This window comes from Molothrus ater, chromosome 10, assembly GCF_012460135.2.
Source record: "Molothrus ater isolate BHLD 08-10-18 breed brown headed cowbird chromosome 10, BPBGC_Mater_1.1, whole genome shotgun sequence".
Classification (NCBI taxonomy): domain Eukaryota; kingdom Metazoa; phylum Chordata; class Aves; order Passeriformes; family Icteridae; genus Molothrus; species Molothrus ater.
Window position 1 is genome coordinate 5347376 of NC_050487.2, and position 21365 is coordinate 5368740.

The 21365-nt window shown below is 48.5% G+C and overlaps 1 protein-coding gene across 2 annotated transcripts; it reads left to right on the top strand.

Annotated features, from left to right (window-relative positions):
• The first annotated feature begins 5330 nt into the window (after window positions 1-5330).
• Window positions 5331-21010, top strand: CLDN18 (claudin 18). Of its 2 annotated transcripts, none has more exons than XM_036389092.1 (5): window positions 5331-5550; window positions 17762-17926; window positions 19423-19528; window positions 19889-19999; window positions 20833-21010. In XM_036389092.1, exons 1-5 carry the CDS (start codon window positions 5331-5333, stop codon window positions 21008-21010), a joined length of 780 nt encoding a protein of 259 aa, XP_036244985.1. The 2 variants fall into 2 exon arrangements, with proteins under 2 accessions (XP_036244985.1, XP_036244983.1); XM_036389090.1 differs by lacking the exon at window positions 5331-5550 and adding an exon at window positions 13633-13852.
• Window positions 21011-21365: the final 355 nt, after the last annotated feature.

The window sequence follows — 21365 nt, forward strand, 5'->3', positions numbered from 1 at the left end:
TGTCCATCCAAACCCAGGAAGGAAAGGAAACGAGGCTGGCTGGCAGCAAGAGCATCCATTTCTGGACAAGGAGGTTATGGAAAGGCCCTGTGTGGTTGTAGGAGCTCGTCCCTGGGACTATCCCCCCATGCTCCATTGAGGATAGTGGCACTGTTTGGGTCACACCACTCTTGTTGTCACTCAGAGCCATGAAGTTAAAGCTAAATACACACATCAGTTTGGGCAGTGCTTACATTCTTTCTTGGAAAGTGCTGCTCCAGGAGATCTGCTGCCCAGGGATGTACTTAATTACAGTTAATTGCATGGGTGTTTACCTTGTAATGGTGTCAGTGACACAAGGTCCTGGATCTGCAGCCTGGTCCTTGTTCTTCCTTGCCAGGCTTTAGGCTTTGCTTGTAGATGTCTCTGTCTGGGTTGTCTCCCTCCAGTGACTTGATTTATTCCCAAATCTCCTATTCCCAAACACCAGCAGACCTTGGAACAGCCTGCCCAGAGAAGCTGTGGCTGCTTCATCCCTGGAAGTGTCCAGGGCCAGGTTAGAGGGGCCTGGAGCAACCTGGGATAGTGGAAGGTGTCCCTGGGCATGGCAGCGGATGGAACTGGATGAGCTTCTTCCAACCCAAACCATTCTGTGATTCCATGATCCAGAGAAGGCACATTGACCAAAGCCCTCCCAACTTGGTCTGTACATGTGTCCCGATGCCAGTTCTGGGTACTGCAGCCCCTGGAACCCCCTGTTGAATGCACCTGAACAGGGCACCCTCCAGTAGGGGGCGGTTTGAAGTCTCTGCTAGAAGCATGAAAGGCTGCAGGGTTGAATTGAGGTTGAGGTTCCCTAAACCTCTGGTGTGGCTGCTCCTTAATGCAAACCAGGGAAACAACCAGTGATTCATGGTTCTGCTGAGCTCTTTGTGGTGGACAAAAGCTCCTCCTGCCCACACATTTCCCCCAGCTCCTCCTGGGGATAGGCAGGGGAGAAACAGTTGAGAGATTGTGCGAAGCTCACCCTTTCTGACAACCTGCTCATGCTTGGACTTGTCCAAAGAGCTGTCGTGGTGGAGCTCACGAGCTGGTGCTGGGAAAGTGCTGCTTGTAGCTCCTTGAAGACCCTGAGAGCAGGAAGCTGTGGGTGTTCTTGTGATGTGTTGGGACAAGCAGGGTGACACTGCTGCCTGGGCCCTCCTGTCTGACCCTGCCCTTCTGAGTCACCCTCTCCACCCAGCCCTCCCTGCAGAATGTTCTCTGGATTTTCTGGTGTGCCCAACATTTCTGAGACAAAGCTGGCTTTGCCATTCTGTGTTGGAGGTCACATCACCATTGGAAGGAGTGACTTTTTGGTGTGGTCTGACTCTTTTATGGCAGCTGCCTTTCTCACCTCATAACTGACACTGTCAAGTCAAACTTGGTGACAGAAGCCATGGCCAAGTAACACTATTAGGGCTCTTCAATCTCATGCAGCTAATGAAAATAATAAATAATTTTTTGGGGCATGTTGCTAAAAAAAGAAAATCACAGGAAAGTACATTTTGACTGGACCACAACATTTTCTCCTCTCCTCTCCTCTCCTCTCCTCTCCTCTCCTCTCCTCTCCTCTCCTCTCCTCTCCTCTCCTCTCCTCTCCTCTCCTCTCCTCTCCTCTCCTCTCCTCTCCTCTCCTCTCCTCTCCTCTCCTCTCCTCTCCTCTCCTCTCCTCTCCTCTCCTCTCCTCTCCTCTCCTCTCCTCTCCTCTCCTCTCCTCTCCTCTCCTCTCCTCTCCTCTCCTCTCCTCTCCTCTCCTCTCCTCTTTCAAACCTCTTCCTGTTTGTGTAAGCACAGTTAGAAATAGAAATGCCATTTTGAAATGAAAAGTAGAGAGCATTTTCTTTGGTCTTAATTTCATATGAAGATCTTGACTTTTCCCAGACGTTTAAAACCAGGCTTGGCAGAAACTTCTTCTGAGAACCCTCAAGCTCCCCAAATCTTTTATAAATAACCCCTGCAGCACCAGTTAGCCCTGAGAGTTGTTAAGCCAACCCAGGCAGGGTTTACCTGATTTCAGGGGTATTTGAGGCTTGTGGAGCTTTCCAAGCTGGTTTTCCCTGACCTGTGGGAGGTGCCGTGTCTGGTAGTTTATCTCCTTAGCCACGCAGGAGTTCAGGAGGCCAGGAAGGAGGGATGCAAACAAAGGTGTTTTTACCATGTTACTTGGCTCTCAATGGCCAGAAGAGAGGCAAGAGTCTTCTGGCACAGTGGTACTTTTTCCTAAAAAAAAAAAAAAAAAAAAAGGAATAAGGGACTTTAATTGAAGCCTTCAATGTTGTATAAATGGAAGATCTAAGTTTTAATTGAAAAATAATTATAACCACTTAATCATTTTAAATGAGGGCTGTAATTGCAGTCAGTTCATAATAGCCAAATACAGACACTTAGATTCCTGCAATAAAGCAGGGATGGTACAGCTTGATTTGCTAATAGCTCTTCCACTTCTCTCCTCTTTTGTCTCAAAGATTAATTCAGGCAAGGGCTATTAGTGCCGTTAATTGGTTCTGCAATTTAGACCTTGTGCTTGTGAATGAGTGACTGATGCAGACCCATCAGCCAATAATGTGAACACTTTGTCAATGTGTTCCTCATTGTCCAGCTCCGCAGAACTCCCCCGGCAGCTCCTCCGCCACCCAACCCCGGCTCCCCGGAGGGATCAGCGGGAGCAGGGCTCCTCTGGGGTGAGGGATTCACTTTGCTTTAGATAGGTCACCCAGATGTCTTTGAAAGCATGGCTGGCTTATGAATAAAATAATTAGGCAGTCCAGGCATCCTCCTTGGCAGGGACAAATCTCATAGTCAAGAGAAATCTTCTCCACTGTGGTGGAGGCAGGAGGTTCAGTGGGGTTGGGAAGGTGGTGAGAAGACGTGTTAGAGGGAGAGTGGACCCTGCAGGTGGGAAGGGGCTGATGGCTCCAGGCAGCACCCCGGGAGGGTCCCCTTCCCACGGGCAGCAGCAAGGCTAAAGTGAGGCTAAATCACTTAAATCTCAGAACAGCACAAACTCTACTTTTTAACAGGTGTAATTTCCCACTTAAGCAGTCACAGCATCGACGATGGGCAGTGGGCACAGCTGGGGACTTTTGGTGTCACTCTTCAGAAAAACACCCAGGGAAGGCTTTGTCCTTGCTGTGTCCCTGTCATGTGAGATAACTGAGATGAGTTACACAGGTCACATCATGTTTAGGTGGTTGAAAGAGTTCAGTCCTTGGCTATTTTCACTGTGAGATCCTCCCAGAGGAGAAAACTGTCTTCTTTGTTAAAGTTAGGAAATTTTTGCTTGGGAACCCTGCTGCTCACACAACAAGACGCTACTCTTCTGGCTGCTGTACATTGGCATATTTTGAAATAAATGGGTGATAATTTGGACAAAATTTGTCCCTTTGCAGGTATCTTGCACTCCCCACCCAGGGATCAATGTGTACAAGTGAAGATGCTTTTTCCAGACCTTCCAAGTTGATCGAATGCAAGGTGAATTTATCCTTCGAGTTAATGCATTGAACACAATCGTTGGCTGCCATGACTCTTTTCCGTCTCCAGGCGATCCCGGTGGTGACAAACACAGGGTGTGTTTGTGCTCTGGACTCAGGCTCTATATTTAGCTACGTGATACTGGGAAAGCTTTCCGTGATTAAGTTCTGTTGACCGATACCGAAAGTAATGAACAGCCCCAACATGGAGTGGGTGAGGTGTGGCACCAGGACTGGGTGTCACTGGGACCAAAAAATGTATGGGAGAGAGAGTTGGTTGTGACAGCACATGAATCATCAATCCTGTTATTTTGGGGAAAAAACTGGAAAATGGGGTAGTGTTCCATTTAAACCTGAGGACTGTTTGGAGTTGTCTTTTCCCTGGTTGGTGTTAAATATTGGGCATTAATTTCATGAATGATGTGTAACAAACATTGGTATTAGACACAACACTTTTGGAATTGATAATTGAGGCTCTGGAATCTTAAGTGAGAGCGACATTTCCCTTGGAGCTACATGAGTAGAGCTGCTCTGCTTTGGACATGGGAACAGACTGGGTGACTTCCCATGGTCCCTTGCTTGGTTCTCTCAAAAAGGTGCAGGGCCAAAATAATCTCTGGGAGATTTTGCTCCCACAACAGGTTGGATCTTCCTCAGAAGCAGCTTTACAGGGAAGTCCTCAAGGCATTGAGGCCAAGCATCTGGAAGAAACTCCAGGGTCCTTGAGCAAGGGTGAATTCAGCCAGGTGACAGAGGTCCGCTCCTTCATGCTTCCTCCCAACCTTCCACTTCCACTACCTAAATGTCACCCCACTGAGCTCCACTTCTCCTGAAGGTCCCTCCTTGACCCCTCCATGTGCTCTGGTTTGAAAGAGGACTCCTCATCTCCTCTTCTCCTGCACATTCCCTGCTCCTCTTGAACCACAGATGGGTTGGTACCCGTGGAAAACTGGGCTAGGAAGAAAGCGGTGAGGGATGGAGCAGAATGAGCAAACAAGGCATTACCCCATAAAAGCATTTTCTGCAATAAGGCCAGGTCCCTTAGGGTGCTCTGGTCTCACAGTAGGTCTGCCCTGCCATCTTCCTTTGTCCATGAAAACAAGCCCAAATTCCTATTTGGATGAGGGGTATAATACAATAATAAATGAGGATGTGCAGCTTTGTCTATGTTTTCCCCTTGGTCCTCCCACAACAAACCGCAGGTTCACACCTTTCACTCTTCAGCAAGTGCTGCCTTTCCTGTGGGCTCCCAGCCCAACCTTCCTGAGGTGTGCCCAAACACTCAATGCTACAAGATTCCCTTTTTTATACATTAACCTTGGCTTAAATGCTTTGGTTGAGCCAGATGGAGCCATGCTAATAAATCATGGAATCATTTAGGTTGGAAAAGCCCTCTAAGATCATCAAGTCCAACTGTTCCCCCAGGACTCCCAGGTCAGTCATGTCCCCAAGTGCCACATCCACACATCTGTGAAATCCTACCAGGGATGGGGACTCCAAGCCCCTCTGTGCTTGGTCTCCCTAAGTGCCCTGGTGTTCCTGTGGAAGCTCTCCAGAGGGACCCGCTGGTCCTGTCCGGCTGTGCCTCTGCCTGGAGGGAGAAGGTAAACAGAGAGCGAGCTGGAACAAATGGCTCTTGGTACCGAGCGAGGAAATTATCTCACCGAAACAGATAAAGGCAAGGGGAGGTTTGCGTGGTGCACCCAGAGCTCTCCTGCCTGCTGGCGTGACGTAGGCACTGCCTCCAGCTAAAAGTCCCTGGTGCCCTGGCTGCCTGCCCCAGACCCGGCTTGTAGAGGCTCGTTTGCGCCCAGGACGCGGCTCCCACGCGCTGGAGCCATGTCGGTGACAATCTGCCAGTCCATGGGCTTCGTGGTGTCCGCCCTGGGCATCGGGGGCATTATTGCCTCCACCTGCATGGACCAGTGGAGCACCCAGGACCTGTACAACAACCCAGTGACGGCCGTCTTCAACTACCAGGGCCTGTGGCGCACCTGCGTCCGGGAGAGCTCCGGCTTCACCGAGTGCCGCGGCTACTTCACCATCCTGGGGCTGCCAGGTAGGGCCTGATGGTGCCAGGGAAGAGTGGGAAGGGGTGGGACACAATCTCTGCGTGAGCAGGGGGGGATCTTCAGTCAAATTTCAGCCTAAAAGAACCTCGGGTGCTCACCCTGCTTGGAAAACAGGTCCTTGGAGGTACCTCAAGGCAAACCCATGGCCAAGCTAAGGTTCAGCAAAACTTGTTACATGCAACCTGAGGTGTTGTCCAGGCTGCTCCATGGGAAGGTGTGTCCCCTGTGCCATGGGTGGCTCTGGCTCAGATTCCTACCCCAGCTGTGTGGCTGTGTGTGGCTTCCCACCAGAAGCCGCTAATAGTCTTGTCACTGGAGAAGATCCTTTCCTAAGAGGATATGTCACAGTTCAGCTCACTGTATTTCTATTTGGGCTAACACCACCAGGCTGGATTTCTCCCTAATTCTCCTTTGGTTCCAGTTTTTTCTGCCACAGGAATAATTCCTGTCCCGGTTGTGCCCAGAGTATCTCGGGGTGCAAACAATTAGGTTACAACAGGATTATCTGGGGTTTCTTCTTGCCTTAATACAGTGAGAAAAAAGGCACTTAGACTCATATACCCATCTGGCCTCTGTGCTTTGATACAGCCAGAATGGAGGGAAGAAGCCAATTATATCAGGAAATCACTGCAGAACTTCTGCAAAATGGCATTTCCAAAACACACAGAAAGGGGCATTGTGCACAAAAATTGCTTCTCTCAAGAGAAGGCACAAATCAAACCAATATAACCCAGTGTGGCTGTGGCCTCAGACACCAGCTGGGGACGTGTTTCATCCCTGAGCTGTGTTTTTGTGTTGCTCCTCTCTGGATCCTCATTCCCAGCTGCTGTCTGGCATTGGCTGTGCTGCAGCTTCCCCACACCCTGAGCATTGTCCTCCTGCTGGAGCTGTGGCTTGGAATGTCCCTGCTTGGACTCTCAGATACAGAGATGTGTTTTCCTAGGACATGAGCCTGATCCTGACTGGGTGTCCAGCTGAAGGATGGCATCCAGAGAAGGGTGTTTGTGCAGGGCCGGTGTTCCCACACTGCTAACCCAGTCAGCAAAGCTGAGCAGCTTCACCAAGGGAAAACTCAGGGAGAAAAGGGCAGGACAGGCTGGTAAAACTCACTGGGTTAATGGTTGGACATGATCTTAGAGATCTTTTCCAACCTTAATGATTTTAGAAAGAGATTAAATTTACCATGTGAGGAGTAAATTGAGGTGTGAAAACCAAACCCTCCCCACACAGATGCTCCCACAAGACACTGCAGTTCTTCCAGTTCTTGCAGTTCTTCTGCTCAAAAAGCTTAAAATGACAAAAACTGTAACTCCATGAAAGAAGCAATTAACCTTTTCAAGTGTTCAGCTCTGGGGACTACTCTAATCTTTGAAGAAATCAAAATACTTGAGATCTGGGGGGGGGGGGGGGTGTCTCTTCTTTCACACCTTTGTCACTGACCTCAGCCCTACAGCAAAAAGTAGAAAAAAACCAGGGATGGTTTCTTTGCAATTCCAAAACCTCCAGACTGGTGTCTGTTGGGTGGGTATTGATGTTCTAAAATGGGAATGTTGGGGGAATGGATTCCCTGCATTAGCAAGATTTTCCTGCACTTAGAGGGGCTGCTGGAGATTGGTGTGCCCATGGCCCTGCTCACAGAAAGGGGGTGGAACAAGGTGGTCCCTAAAGTCTCTTCCAACCCAAACCATCCTGGGGTTCTGTGTTTCTGTGATTCCTCAGCTCCATCTCACAAGCTCTGTGGATCCCTCCCAGCCACGGACAGAAATGAGCATCCTACCCTAAAAATTGGGGTTTTCTGAGGAAGCCCTCATCTTAAAGTGGAATTTCCACTTGTGTTTGCCAGGTTTACTGCTGTCACCTACAAAAAGGGATATAAAAAAGCCCAAGAAATAAAGGACAGCCAGAAAAAAATAAAGGTGGTGGATGCCTGAGCCCCCCAAAGTTGCTGTCCTCACCCTCAGTGGTGTCAGGGAGATTGTGTGGGCTCCATGTGAGGGAATATGAATATTTATGTGCTTTGTCCCAAATGATCCTTTTCGTGACCAATGCTATCAGCACTGCCCTACAAAACGAGGTGGAATTTTTCCCTTTCTTTTTAATGAACTGGGCTTGTTCTTCTGTAGTCACCCCCCTCCCTGCTCCCATTTTTTGTCCTGTTATGGATTGTCTGACACTTCCAGTCTCTGGAGAAGCTGAAGCAAAGCCTCACATCCCGCTGCTGTGCTTTATGGATTGGCTCTGTCTCCTGAATCCAGCTGCTCCTATGGGCATTTCTTCCCACCCACCACCAGCAAAGGTGACACCCCAATCAGAGGAGGGGGAAATGATGCTAAAAATCCTATTATTAATTTACTCAGATACTATTTAAGTGCATCATCCCCAGGTTTATTTTAAGTGTGCGGCACCTTGATCCCCATGAAACCCCCCTCACAAACTACCCCAGAGTTAATGGTTTGTCAGCATTTCCATTATCAACCCCTATTTATTATCCTGACAATGGCAATTTATATTGGGAACAATAGTGCCAGAGTGAATAAAAATAATAGGACTCTGGCAAAGCAGCGAGGTGACCTGAGCACATCGAGGAAGTTTTGGGTTCCAAGATTTTTTTCACCTCAATCCCTCGCTCCCACAGCAAAGATTAAGCTTGTCTTGCCCATCATCTATCTTCAGTTTAGTTGGGAATTTTAATTTCAAATAGATTGAGGAAAAATCAAGATAATAGATAGAAATGAGAAATTACCCAGGCAGTTTATGGCTCTTGCTGCTCAGCTATAAACAGTTGCTCTCTGGTGAAATGTGGCACTGGAGGACTGGACGTATTCGTTCTGATTTTGTTTTCTTCTGTTATTTTTTGCTTCTTGCTTTGGTGTGAGATGGTCTGGAGGACACAGATGGAAACTGAGCACACAAATAAGGGACAAATAGCAAAATCTGAGCAGGGCAAGGCTGGTGGTGTCACCTTGTGTGGAGATCATGAGGTGATTTCTGCTCAGAGCAGAATTTTGCAGTTTCTCCCAACTTTGCTAAACTACAATTGCAAGGGCAGTGATTTCCCTGGTTTCTGTGTCAGTGTCTTTTTTCCACACCTCTTCAGGGAGCCTTCTCCAGCAATTTTTCCAAGGACATTTCTCCCTCTGGTCCAAAGCTCTTTTTACCCCTTCAGAAGGGCTGAGATATCTCTCTGCTGTGGACCAAAGGGCTGTTGGCTTGAAATAAAATATTCTTGCTTTTCCAATGGCAAACTTTGACAGTCTGAGAGCAGAACAGAAATTGAACAAGTCTAACTTGTTCAACTTCTCCAACTGATAAAAATGCCCAGGTTCTTAGAGTACTCAGAGGGAAAAGAGCCCATGGGAATGCAACCATGACTGTCCAGATTTTCCATAAATTTCAATTTGGCTGGTGCAGGGTAGCAGCAGTGCCTAGATGTTTTCCCAGGAGAATTCATGTCTAGGAAGCATCAACATTGTCTTCTATGGAATTTCCCTTGTACATCAATGCTCTGACAAAGTTTTCTTTCATTTCATACAACCCACAACCATTTTGTGCCATAACCATAGCAAATAACCTGATTTTGGAGACCGGGCAGCAGCTGGCCAAGGCAACAGCATCTCTGCTCCCTGGAACTATTCCATGCCCAAAGTTTGTAAGGATGGGAAGTGCTAATTGCCATGTCATGATCCTCCACTAGTGATGGCCAGGGCAAAGTCTCTTTCAAGGTCTGTTTGCTGCTTGAAAGCCTTTCACCCAGCCAGGTCAGCTCTGAATTTTGAAATAACTGCAGGCAACTGCTGTAACCTGCTTAAAGTCTTTTGAGGTCACATGTTGGGTGCAGAAGGATTTAGGTAGTCCAGGTAGGCTGGAGACTTGATATATCCTACCAGGACATGTCTGAGGCTCTGATGGGTTTGTACACACAGCTGGAGCTGAGAGAGGTGTGGGGATGGGGAAAGCACCAGTGGGAGACCTCAGGAACTCCAGGAACACTCAGGTGGGAGGAGGTGACAGGAAGCTGGGTATGTGTGTCATATTTATTGTTTTGTGCCTTACACCATGAAAGGATGAGAGACAAGGTAAAAAAATCCTAAGGGATTTGGGATGAGGGCCAGAAGAGGAAGGAGCAAGGCTGTGGAGATTTGGGGCTGGGCTACAGCTCATAGATGTGTAGGCAAGTTCAGCCTCATGCACCCAGGGACGCTCTGAGGTCCCTACTGAGGGACCTCAGAACACCCTCTTGACCACCCCCAGTGGTGTGGATCTGAGCTGGGATGGGGTCCTTCCATGACCCACTTCCCTCACTGAATTCCAGAAAGGCCATTCAGTCCTTCTTATTGTGGACCACATTCACAAACCCTGAGGTGGTCCCGACAGTGGAGGGGCAGGAAGAGAAAGGTGGGTTTGCTTAGTCTGGGCCTGAGCAGGCTGGGCTGGTGTGGGCAGCTGGCAGGGTGTGAGCTGTGTTTGCAAATTTGAGAGCAAACATGAGCTGGAGGTGTTTTTTGTGGGAGAGGCAGTGATAACATTCAGGAGCTGCCTGGGCCCAGGGACCGGTTTTGAGATAACACAGAGTCAACGCCTGGAGAGATAAAGCAACTATGAGCTTGAATAAAGGGGCACAGGGGAGTGGCCACAAAGCCCCCTTCTTTTCCTCATTTGGGTAAACCACTGGAGCTGTCCCAGTGCTCAGTGGGAGCCCTGCTCTCTGATCCTTGGTGAGCTGCAGCCTGGCCATTCCCTTTCCTCGGACACAGCTCAGCATTTCCACATGGATTGGGAAACCCTCTGGCCAAGCATTCAGCTGCTGGAGACAATCCACAGATTGTTTGGAGAGAGATTGCCATACTTCAACCAATCCTGGCTGTGGTCATCTCCACGGGGTGGCTGGAGATGAGCATCAGATTGTGGTGTAGATGCTCAGATTTGCTCCACAGCTTTCGTCTCACTCAACCCCTTCTTGGGTTGTGCTCTGAGCCAACAGTTCAGATGAAACTCCCAAAGGATCTTCTGTTATCTGGGAAAATGGGATGAATATATTCTTTTCCCTATCATGGGCAACTCAGAAACGACCATTAAAAATAAGTTTAAAATCTTAATATTTGAGAAATGCAAAGGAAATATGCTGGGGAGGGGTTGGGAAGCAAACAAGTTCAGATTTTGTCTCCAGAACTTTGCTTCAAGCATCCACTGAGGAAGGTGTGGGAGTTTTGAATTCCCACTCTTTCAAGTATGTTCTAGTCAGAGCAGAAGTGGCAATGGGATGGCTGGAGGATACTTCAGCCAATACTTCTAGGGATGAGCAAGCAGAAGCCCCCCAAACCACAATAATTCTTCCAAGATGACAACATGTGTAGTGCTGAGCATGGCTGGGTGTTTAACTCTTAACTGAGGACTGCAGCATGACCATCAGCAGCAAAATTCCTTCCTTGGCTCCGTTTTTGGGGACAGCATGAGTGGGGAATGTCCAACCTTGTGTTGGTTTCTCTTCTTTTGAGATATGGTTCCATCTGGCCCTGCAAACCAAAGCCAGGGTGGTTCTCCTGGACTTTCCTGCACACCTGGGGATTTTGATGATGTTTTTTGACTGCTCCACCATTGCTCTGGGGTTTCGATGTCCCCGAGTAAGAGCCATGAAGAGAAACAGCATCTCCATCCACAGGGGAAAATTCCATTCCCAAGGGAAGGTTACTGAGGTGATGGACTGGACATGGGCACATCCAGGGGGGGATGGCCCTCTTTCCAATAGGTGTCTTGGGGGGATCAGCAGAGCTTGGGATGTGAAACACGAGAAGGAGAAGGAGAAGGAGAAGGAGAAGGAGAAGGAGAAGGAGAAGGAGAAGGAGAAGGAGAAGGAGAAGGAGAAGGAGAAGGAGAAGGAGAAGGAGAAGGAGAAGGAGAAGAGAAGGAGCAGAAAAGTTCCCTGTTGGTTTGAAGAGCAGCTCCTGCTGCACGTGGCCAGAGCCAGGAGCCAGGGTGGAGGAAGGAGTGATGTGTCCCCTCCCACCAAAGCAAATGTGGATATAGGGGCGGAAGGGCCACCACCACTGATATTCCTGCAACCACCCAGATGTCCAATGGAGCAGAAAAAAACAACCATTTAAAAGGTGGCAGAGGTGTTTGGGGGAAAAAAAAAGCTGGAAAAAAAATCTTCACCCATTTAATTCTCCCCCTTTCCTTCCCTTTTCCTCCCCAGGGGTTATTTTTAGCTATGATCAATCTATGGCTTCATTTCTCTGTGCACTCTTGCACGCACTTGGGAATAGGGTTTATGACTCAAAGGAATATTACTCCCTCTGATGTGTTCTGATGAGGTTCAGCCCAGAAAAAGGGATGTGGGCTCTCACCACTAGATGGCCAGAAACAAGAAGGCGAATCCTGGGGCATGGGAAGGACAGGAGTCATCCCGGAGAGCTGCAGAGAAACATCAGGGCTTCAATGAAACTGGATTTTCTAGACTGGGACACAGTTCTGGCTGTGGGATCACAAGGGATGGGATGGAGAACTGACCACATTTTAGCACTATTTGTCCTTCTGTCTTCCAGGTCCTTCTCATCCCTAGTTGTTGTCTCAGCTTCTAAGTATTCTCCAGCACTGATCTATCACAAATCATTATCCAAAATGAGGAATTCCCTCATCATTCCTTATCCTTCACAGAGGATGAGCAGCTCTTTACCACCTCTGGTTCTTGGGGGCTCCCTTCCATGGTTTTTGTTCACTTTATTATTTTTGCTGGCAACTTTAGGTAGGTCAGAACTGACCCTTCCTGTGATATAAACTTGCCAAAGTGAGTGAAAATGATGACATTTGAATAAAACTGACAGAAGCAAAGACATCTTGTGCCTGACCCAAGAGGGCTTCAATTGCCCCTAGACATGGAATTGTGCTCTGGCTGCCCCAGCAGAGCCACACAAGCCAAGGGATGTCCTGGATGGTTGTTCTCCAGAAGGCAGGTGCAATATCCAGGGTGTAATAACCCTATTGTAGCTCCTCATGGACACAAAAAAGCCTTTCCTCTCTTCCTGGTGGCATTCACATGGCTTCACATCGAGGTGCTATTGTGGATGGTGCCTGTGGTATGGACAGTTTAAAGTAGGAATTTGCTTCTAGGTCAGGACTGAAGTAAATCAGTTGCAGGGGATACTGGATGAGAATGGATGAGTGTAAAGCCTGGAAGGTCCTTGTACCTCACTGACTCCATTAGCAGAGTGGCACAGTGAATTTATGTTGTTCCCACAAGCCCAGCCCACCTCTCCACTGTGATAATGATTTTCCCACTTTTTACATGCCCCATCCCTTTCCCAGGACCATCCCTCCAGTGAACACAGACAAGCACCCCCTCAGAAAGGCCATTTCCCAGTGCTCCCTGTGCTCTCCTCCATGCTACAGGGGTTTCAGTGTATCCTCGTGATGGCAGTGGGGATGTGGGTGGGTGGAGAACAGGGCTGGAGGAGCTTTGCTGGATCAGTTTGGGGCTCTTGGCTTGGTGCCATGGTCAGCATCCAGTGGAAGCTCAGTGATGCCCAAGAGCACTGCAAGGAGCTGCCACATCCCTGGGCTGGGCTGGTGGCCCCACATCTCTGACAGAGCCCTGTCTCTCATCATGCCTCTTGTGAGGACACCTCCATGGGGGACAGATTCTCTGGTGGCATCAGCAGAGGAATGGGGAGGTGGTGGCCTGGTCCAGGCATTGAATTCCCCTGGGAACATGGTCCTTGCCCTGTGCCAAGCAGGCAGGACAGGCCCAATGGGCAGCAAAGGGTTTCAATGGGCCGGCCAAGCCCCAGGTGGGTTACCCAACACTCAGCAGAGTGTGGCTGCTTAAACGTGGAAGGACAAGCACTTCTAAAGGACAAAAGCTCCTATCTCCAAGCCCTGCCGGCACAAACCTCACCAGCAGCGAGAGTGAAACTGGACTATCTTGCAAAAACACTTTGAGCAAACAGCGCTCAATGGAAAGCATCTGATAAGAGCAGCTGCACTGCTGGTGGCTCAGGCAGGAGGACTCTGGTGCCCCAGAAGGACTGCAGCTCCCTCGGGGCCGCGCCACCTCTGCTCTCCAGGGACTCACCATGTCCACCACCATCTGCCAGGTGATGGGGTTCCTGGTGTCATCGCTGGGTGTTGGGGGCAGCATCATGGCCACGGCCATGGACACGTGGAGCACGCAGGACCTGTATGACAACCCGGTCACGGCTGTGTTCCAGTACCAGGGGCTGTGGAGGAGCTGCGTGCGGCAGAGCTCCGGCTTCACCGAGTGTCGGCCGTATTTCACTATCCTTGGGCTGCCAGGTAGGGGCAAAAACACTCCAGGTGTCACCCAGGGGCTCTCCTGGAGCTCTGCGTCTGAAAATAGGAGCAGGTATCTTAAAGCACTTTGTGAGGAATAACATTTCCAGTGTTATGTTAGGAGCATAAAAATAGGAGAATATTTGTTGCCAAAATGATTTTTGTGGTGGGGGTTACAACCTGGAGCATGTGTGTGGGATGTCTGGTGAGCATCACGGGTTCAGCACCACTGCTGGTATAAATCAGAGCAGCTCCACTGAGGTGAGGAGAGTGAGGATGTTTAACCCTCTAGGTATTGTTGCTGGGAATGGAAACACAAGGAAAAGGGCTGCATGCAATTGTGTAGTGTTATGGGATAATGGAAATAATTGAAATGTACTGTTTTTCCAAAGATAGAACTGGAATGGGAGAAATCTGCCTGTGAGAGGTGCGGGCAGGAAGGGCACAAAGGGGAAAGATGTGTTCAGCCACTGCCCATCATCTGAGCAGTGTCAGTGCCTACAGAAGCAGAGTGCAGAGGCATATTGCTGTCCTGTTTGCTTGCTCATGTTCCCAAAAGAGCTGATTTTCCCACCCCACTGAATGTGAGGATATCCCAGTGCTCCCAGCCCAGCAGTAAATTTGGCCCTGGGAGTTTCTCACTCCTGGTGCATGATCACAAAAAGGTCCAAGCAAGCAGTGCTGTGCAAGGCCTTTTGCAACTGTTGATCCAAGTGTGATGTGGGTTCCAGCCCTGTATCCTCAGGGATGCCATCCTCAGGGATGCCCTCAAGCTTTGCTGAGGACCTGTGACTCTCTGAGGGGTGCCATGGAATAAATGTGTCTCTGTGTATCCAGTTTCAGGATTGCCAGGTGAATTCTTTCCCATTTAGAAGAGCCTACCTGACATTCAGAGTCACCTTTCCCATGGGGATATTTTTTTTAAGACTGAAAATTAGATTAATCCAACTATCTCTACAAAATGTTGACCACTATATCTCTTCATAATGCTTTGGGCAAGTGATTGTGTTTTAAATGAGCCATAAGGAAATGGGAACCCTCATTTTGATGTCAATTTATCCCAATCAAGATTTAACTTTTTCAGTTATTTTTAGGTAATATGGCAATGAAGAAATGTGCAAAGCATTCACAGACAATTTCTGTTGTTAGAGATATGCTGTCAGAGTTCTCTTTATGAATCCATTTAATTGATTTATTCCTTCAAACGTATAGAAAAAATGTCCCTGCTGGAATTTTCTTAACTTAAACACCTGCTGGATATACTTAATTTCCCTAAAATTTCTATATCCCACCAATTATTACTGGTCATAAAGTCAGATTCCACCTTTTTATTATGTACTAGTGACAGAAATGCATGTGATGGTCATTTAAATGACTTAAAGTTGTTTTATCTCACTCACCTCTTGCCACTCACACGGGGGAGGAAGATGACTATCCAGTTTCCCTTACCTCTGGAAAACAGGGATGCAGGCTGTGGTTTCACATCACTGCCATTTATTTTGGTGGAGAAGCTGTTTCTGTTGGTGCTTTTGCTATTCCCTTGTTATGGAACACCAGCCCTTGTGTGGAAGCCAGGTTATCCTCCCTCATGCAAAAGGTGTGTGCAAAAGGCAGGTTTTGTAACTCCAGGGCTGTTTGCTTCCTACTGCTCCTGATACCACTTTTCCTTAGTCTCCCACTTTGTTTGTCTAAGCCCTTCCACTCCTTCCTCCAAGCAGAGGTCATTCACCTTTGGAAAAGCAGCTCTTTTCAAAGGACTTTCAATGGATGCCAAAATTCCCTTGAAACTGCAGGGCTGCCTTTCCAAACAGCTCCCACTTCAAGTCCCATGAGCCAAGTGGAGAGTTCTTCATGCCACAGCAGAAACAACTTCTTTCTCCTTTCCATCTCTTAGTGGAGATGGTCAGTCTCATGGAGGCAGGAATGGCTGCTGATGGTTATCTGGAATTTTTTCTGTCATGTCCTGCTGTGCTCCTCTCCCTCCCCTTTCCAAGAGCTCCTTTCAATGGAGATTCACAACAGTGCTCCAGCAAAAGTGGAGCATCCTCGGCTGCTTGGCTTGGCCCTGCCTGTTGTGTCCTTCCATGGGCACCCAAGGTGCTGGGAACACCTCTCCTCAGAACCAACAAACTCTCTGTGGGATCTTTTTGGGGTCACTGCTTGATGGGTTGAAAACAGCCCAGTGATGACACCCAGGAACCTGCAGGGAACACCCAGGAATGAAGCACTGTCTTGGGGACACGGAGCTTCCATCATGATCCATAGTCTTGGATTATCAGCCTCTCCTGCCTGCCCTGAAACAAAAGCATTTGCAAAGAAACTTTGGTGGTTGCAAAGACAAACGAAGATTGAAATTTCCTCCTCTTTCTGCTTCCCATCAGGTGCTGCGGAACAACCTCTGAGGGCTGATAAGGCGTATCCGCCATCCCCTGATGGATCATAACTAATGAGCTCCTACCTGGGGGCTGATGAATGGGAGATTGAAAACCCCCGGCTCGTTAGCACTCGTTATCAGCTGATAAGGGCAAATTGAGTCATAAGAGCTGAGGCAGTGGGACTGCTGGATGGGAGAAGGTGGTGTATTCCCGGCCTGTGGAATGGCAGCCCGCCTGCTTCCGTGTGCGCTGCAGGTGCCAGGGCAGTTCTGCTCTGCTTCCTGACACCCCACAGGCAAGGAGAGCCACCCAGGCACCCAAAACCCTCCTGGGAAGGGTTTATAAACCCTTTTTCCAACCAGGGAAGGGCTCTGTGCTCCCCTGCACCCTTGGGCACCGTGGTCATCCAGCAAAGGGGTGACAGACAGGGCAGAGATGTCCCTGGGGCTGTGGAATCTGTTTTCCACCTGTTTCACTCCATCATGAGCCCCCTTTCTCTTCCCTGAAGAGGGGCAATCATGCCTAGGGAGCACCAAAGCCAGACCCAGGGCTGTGGGAGTGTGTGGCAGGGTAAGGAGAGGCTGCAAAGTGTCCCAACCAAATCCCAGCAGCCCTTGAAATACTCCCCAGCATCCCCTCCAGGGCTCTGCCACCTCCCTGTCTCTGCCAGGGACTCGTGCACAAGTGGGGAGGGGAAGTGTCTGGAAAAAGATGGGATATGTGCCACCTTATTAGAGAATCACCTTGGTATTCAAGTACTCTTTCCCCCACCACTTCTCCAGTTTTAAAGGTGCCAGTCTCCCTTTACTTCTCCTTTTACTTTTCTACTCCACCCAAGAGGAGTCTGAAGGGTTTTTGCCTCCTTCAGGCCTCAGCTCCTATGGACATGACCCATCAGCATTCCTAGCTCATGGCACACTGCTGCCAATTCAGGATGGGGGTGTTTGGATGTTTTATTCATGAACATGGACAGATTTATCCAGGACTGATGTTCCAAACAACCCTGGGAAGGACATGGTGAGGGAAATGGTTGTCAGAGCTTTGAAGCTCTCTCCTCCTCTCCATGTAATGTCTGATTTTCCTCTTTTCTATGTGCTTTACTAGGAAGCAGGAATATACAGAACTGCATTTTGAGTCATGCAGTAGCTGGAAATATCCTGGATAGGTGGGTGGGGCTGCCTGCTTCCATTGCTGACTGGGGAGGAAAGAAGAGCCCTTTCTCAACCTCTGTGGTTATGGAACAATCTATGCTTATCCCAGCTCCTCACTAACCCTTCTCCATGAATTTCATGACTGCTGCTATTGAACATTTCCAAAAAAAATGCTGCCTAAACCACCAAACTCTTTGGGAAGTTAAGTCGAACAGCCGTACTTCCAGAGGTGCCCCAGGTAATACAGAGTAGATCCAGTGCCCATTTTCCAAGATTTTCTTCTTTAATATTTCTATTTTCAGACAGAGGCAATCTTTGAAAACCCCCCAGACTCTGACAAATCCCATTTCAGGCACTCATTGAGGCTCTTGCTGTTTGTTTTGCAGCGATGTTCCAGGCTGTGAGGGCCCTCATGATCGTGGGCATCGTCCTGGGACTCCTCGGCCTCTTTGTGTGCATTTTTGCTCTGAAATGCATCCGCATTGGGAGCATGGAGGACACTGCCAAAGCCAACATGACCCTGACCTCTGGCATCATGTTCATTGTTGCTGGTAAGTGGGAACTGTGTGTCTTCCATGTGGAAGGTTTGCATTTCCCTGGAACTGAGAACTGGGCAAGTCTTGGTGCATTTATGAAGCTATTGGCTTTGTCCTCCAGCATGATTTCCTGGGGTCAAGTGGTTTTTACCTTTGATTAGGGAACAAAAAAATTTCTGGAAACCAGAAGTTTGCATGGACAAAACATAGAAGGCTGAAAGAACACCCCACAGAGGGAAAAGGAAGTATATATCTTGATTTGTTTTATAAATGTTGTTGCCATATATTTTTTAGCCTTTATTTATGTAGAATATTTCAGTTTCAGGCTTTATCCATAAGAATTTTAGGAAAATTCCCAGGGTTGTTGTAGCCTGGTCTGTAGGTTTTAAATACCAGCCTACAAGGCTGCAGGAATGCCCAGCTTCCTCAAAACTGCAAATGCTTAAAACATCACTTACAAGTATTCCTACATTATTTTTGAGATAAGAGTCAAATGAAATCTATATCCTAACAAAGAGAAGGAGAATGTCCCTATTTAAAATCCTTCAAATCCCAATGCTTAACTTTTGCAGGGATATGAGACATTCAACACAACTTCAAAAAGTATAAGCTAGAAAGAGGAAACCACCTTCTGCCACACAGCTTTAATTTTGTATTTTACATCTATCATTTTAGAATAATGGAATGGGTTGGGTTGGAAGGACCTTAAAAATCATCCAGTTCCACCACTGCCATGGGCAGGGGCACCTTCCACTGGACCAGGGCTCCAAGCCCCATCCAACCTGGCCTTGGACACTCTGGAAGGAAGAACAAAGCAAAACTGTCATGTGAGGGTTTTCTGCCAAAAGGTCTGGACTTCAGCTCTTCTGGACGCCCCAGCTCCTATCTATCCTTGGTCTTTAAGGTCCCTTCCAACCCAAATCAGTCTGTGATTCCATGTTGAAGTGTTCTGTGAATTCCTCTGCTGAGGAAAACCAAAGGTTGACATTGCTGCCAGGATTGTCAGGGATGGCCATCCCAGACATCCCCTCTTTGGATGAATGGGAGAAGTTCCCATCTCCTGGGGCTGGTCTTCCACATCTGGTGATAAACAGGCTGTGAGCTAAAGACATCTCCTCTTTCACATGACAGAGTGTGTTTTCCCATTAAAAAAATTCTGTCAGGGAATTTTTGGTCCATGTTTTTCACTGTAAAACAAATGTTTAAAATGAACTACTGGGTATTTTGTACAATGACCTGTTAAACTCATTTCTGTGACAAAACACACCAGGAGAAAGAATCCTGCTGGTCTGACTTGGGAGTGTGTTGTGCACTATTGTATTCCTGATGTTGGATTGTAAATGCTAGGAAAACCTGGAAGGAAAGTGTGACACATTGTGGGTCCCCCTTTGTGCTGAAGGCCACAGAGCAGTGTCTCACCCACCTTTCCAGAGGTGTCAGATGCTTCCCTGAGGCTCCAGGTGACTTCTTGCACTGTGTGGCTCTCAGTCTGTCCTTCTGTCCCCTCTCAGGCCTGTGTGCCATCACTGGAGTGTCTGTGTTTGCCAACATGCTGGTCACAAACTTCTGGATGTCCACCACCAACATGTACCAGGGAATGCAGAATGTCCAGAACAGGTGGGTGCTCAGCTGGCTCTGCATGCTACATGGTGGAAATCTCCCTCAGGGCTGGTGCTGAAGGATTGGCAAACTCTGGGAGTATGTTGGGATGGTTGCAGGGCTTGGAAGATTATTCCTAGGAGATAGAGTCTGGGCTGGAGATCAGCAAATGATCTGGGATTGTCTCTGTTTTTGCAGCTCAAGAATGAGATAGGGAGGCTACTGTGGTTCAGACTGCAGGTGGGACTTCTGTGAGTTTCTGAGCACTTCTGGGTACACCTGTAGGGCCAGAGGGAGTGTTCTGTGCCAGTGTTCAGTGTGTCTGGGCAGCAGCACACAGAACCTGTCACGCCCTAACCAGCCATGCCTGTTTTGCAGGTACACCTTTGGCTCGGCCCTCTTTGTTGGATGGGTGGCAGGGGGCCTGGCCCTCGTGGGAGGCATCATGATGTGCCTTGCTTGCAAAGGCCTCATCCCAGAAGAATCCCGGTAAGCTGGGCTGGGTGGACATGGGAAGGTGTTGCAGGAAATCTGGGTGCACAGGTGTCCCACAGCTGGCCCAGGATGTGTGGGTGTGTGACACCCCTGTCATGATAGCTCTCATGGTGATGGATACACAGAGGCTGGACAAGACCTTTAAGATCAGAGTCCAGACATTAATTCAGCACTGCCAAGGCCACCACTACCTGAAGTCCATGATTAGTGAGTTGCCCTCTGTGGGTTCAAAGTGAGCATTTGCTCTCCCTGACCCTGTGACTCACACAGGAACAGAGAGGACATGAGAACCAACCTCAAAATGTGACATTTGCACTGTGCTGGTAGATTCAGACCCATGAATTGAAGGTTGCACAGCAAATCATTAGCAGGGGTAGGTTGCATCAGCTGAGCCATGATTTATATGGAATTGTAGAATTCCAGAGCAGTTTGGGTTGGGAGGGACCTAAAGCCCTTTCCATTCCACCCCTGCCATATACAAGGACACCTTCCATAGACCAGGTAGATCCAGGCCTTGTCCAACCTGGCCTGGAACACTTCCAGGGATGATGTAACATCACCAGGAATTTGTACCTCAACATATCTGCTTATTGCAGGTGCGTTCATCACTCCACAAATGGTTTATTTAAGGGAAAGAAAGTATAAGTTTATGAAAGAACCTGAAAGGGACTTGCAGCTTTCCACAGATGATGGGCTGAGCTCTCTGAGTGCCCCCAAGTGCTGACACAGCACAAAGTTCCCTAAAACCCACCATGAGCACAGGGTGCAGTGCTGGGCAGTCACAGCCCCTCCATCAGAGGCTGATGTCCCTCTTGTGTCTCTTCCAGCTACAAAGCCGTGTCCTACAATGCCTCAGGCCGGAACATCTCCTACAGGACGGGGCCCTACAAGGGTGGCTCGGGCTATGAAGCTGACCCAAGGACCAGGAAGGGTGTGGGATATGAAGAAGCTCCTCGAAGTGAGGATGGGAGGCGCCCCTACCCTTCGAAATACGACTACGTCTAGCAGACCTTCTGGCCTTGAGTTGTGCTATCAGAGATTTTTAACTTCCCAAGCAAAAAGTGCAGCAAACCAAGCAGTCTGTAAATAGGATTGTGTTTTTTCTAGTAGGTTTTCTCTACTCTGAGGTTGTATCTTTGTTGTGAACATCAGTTTTACTCGACTGCCCATTAGTATTAACAGCACCAGGAGGTCTCTGACCAGAGTAATGCCTTGTGGTGCTCTCAGAGTAGAACATTTTGCTCCTATTTTCTGTATAAACTGATATCCAGGAGCAGTGCCTTGTGCCCTTTCTTAATTGCTCAAATAGTGACAATTCCCCTTTGATAATCGCTGTGTATTTGAAGTAAATTCTGTTGTG

Excerpts from the sequence above, each read along its gene's own strand:
- CLDN18 (XM_036389092.1), top strand. The coding sequence starts at position 5,331 with ATGTCGGTGACAATCTGCCAGTCCATGGGCTTCGTGGTGTCCGCCCTG. Across the intron at positions 17,927-19,422 it reads CATCATGTTCATTGTTGCTG|GCCTGTGTGCCATCACTGGA; the intron begins GTAAGTGGGAAC and ends GTCCCCTCTCAG. Across the intron at positions 20,000-20,832 it reads CTCATCCCAGAAGAATCCCG|CTACAAAGCCGTGTCCTACA; the intron begins GTAAGCTGGGCT and ends TGTCTCTTCCAG.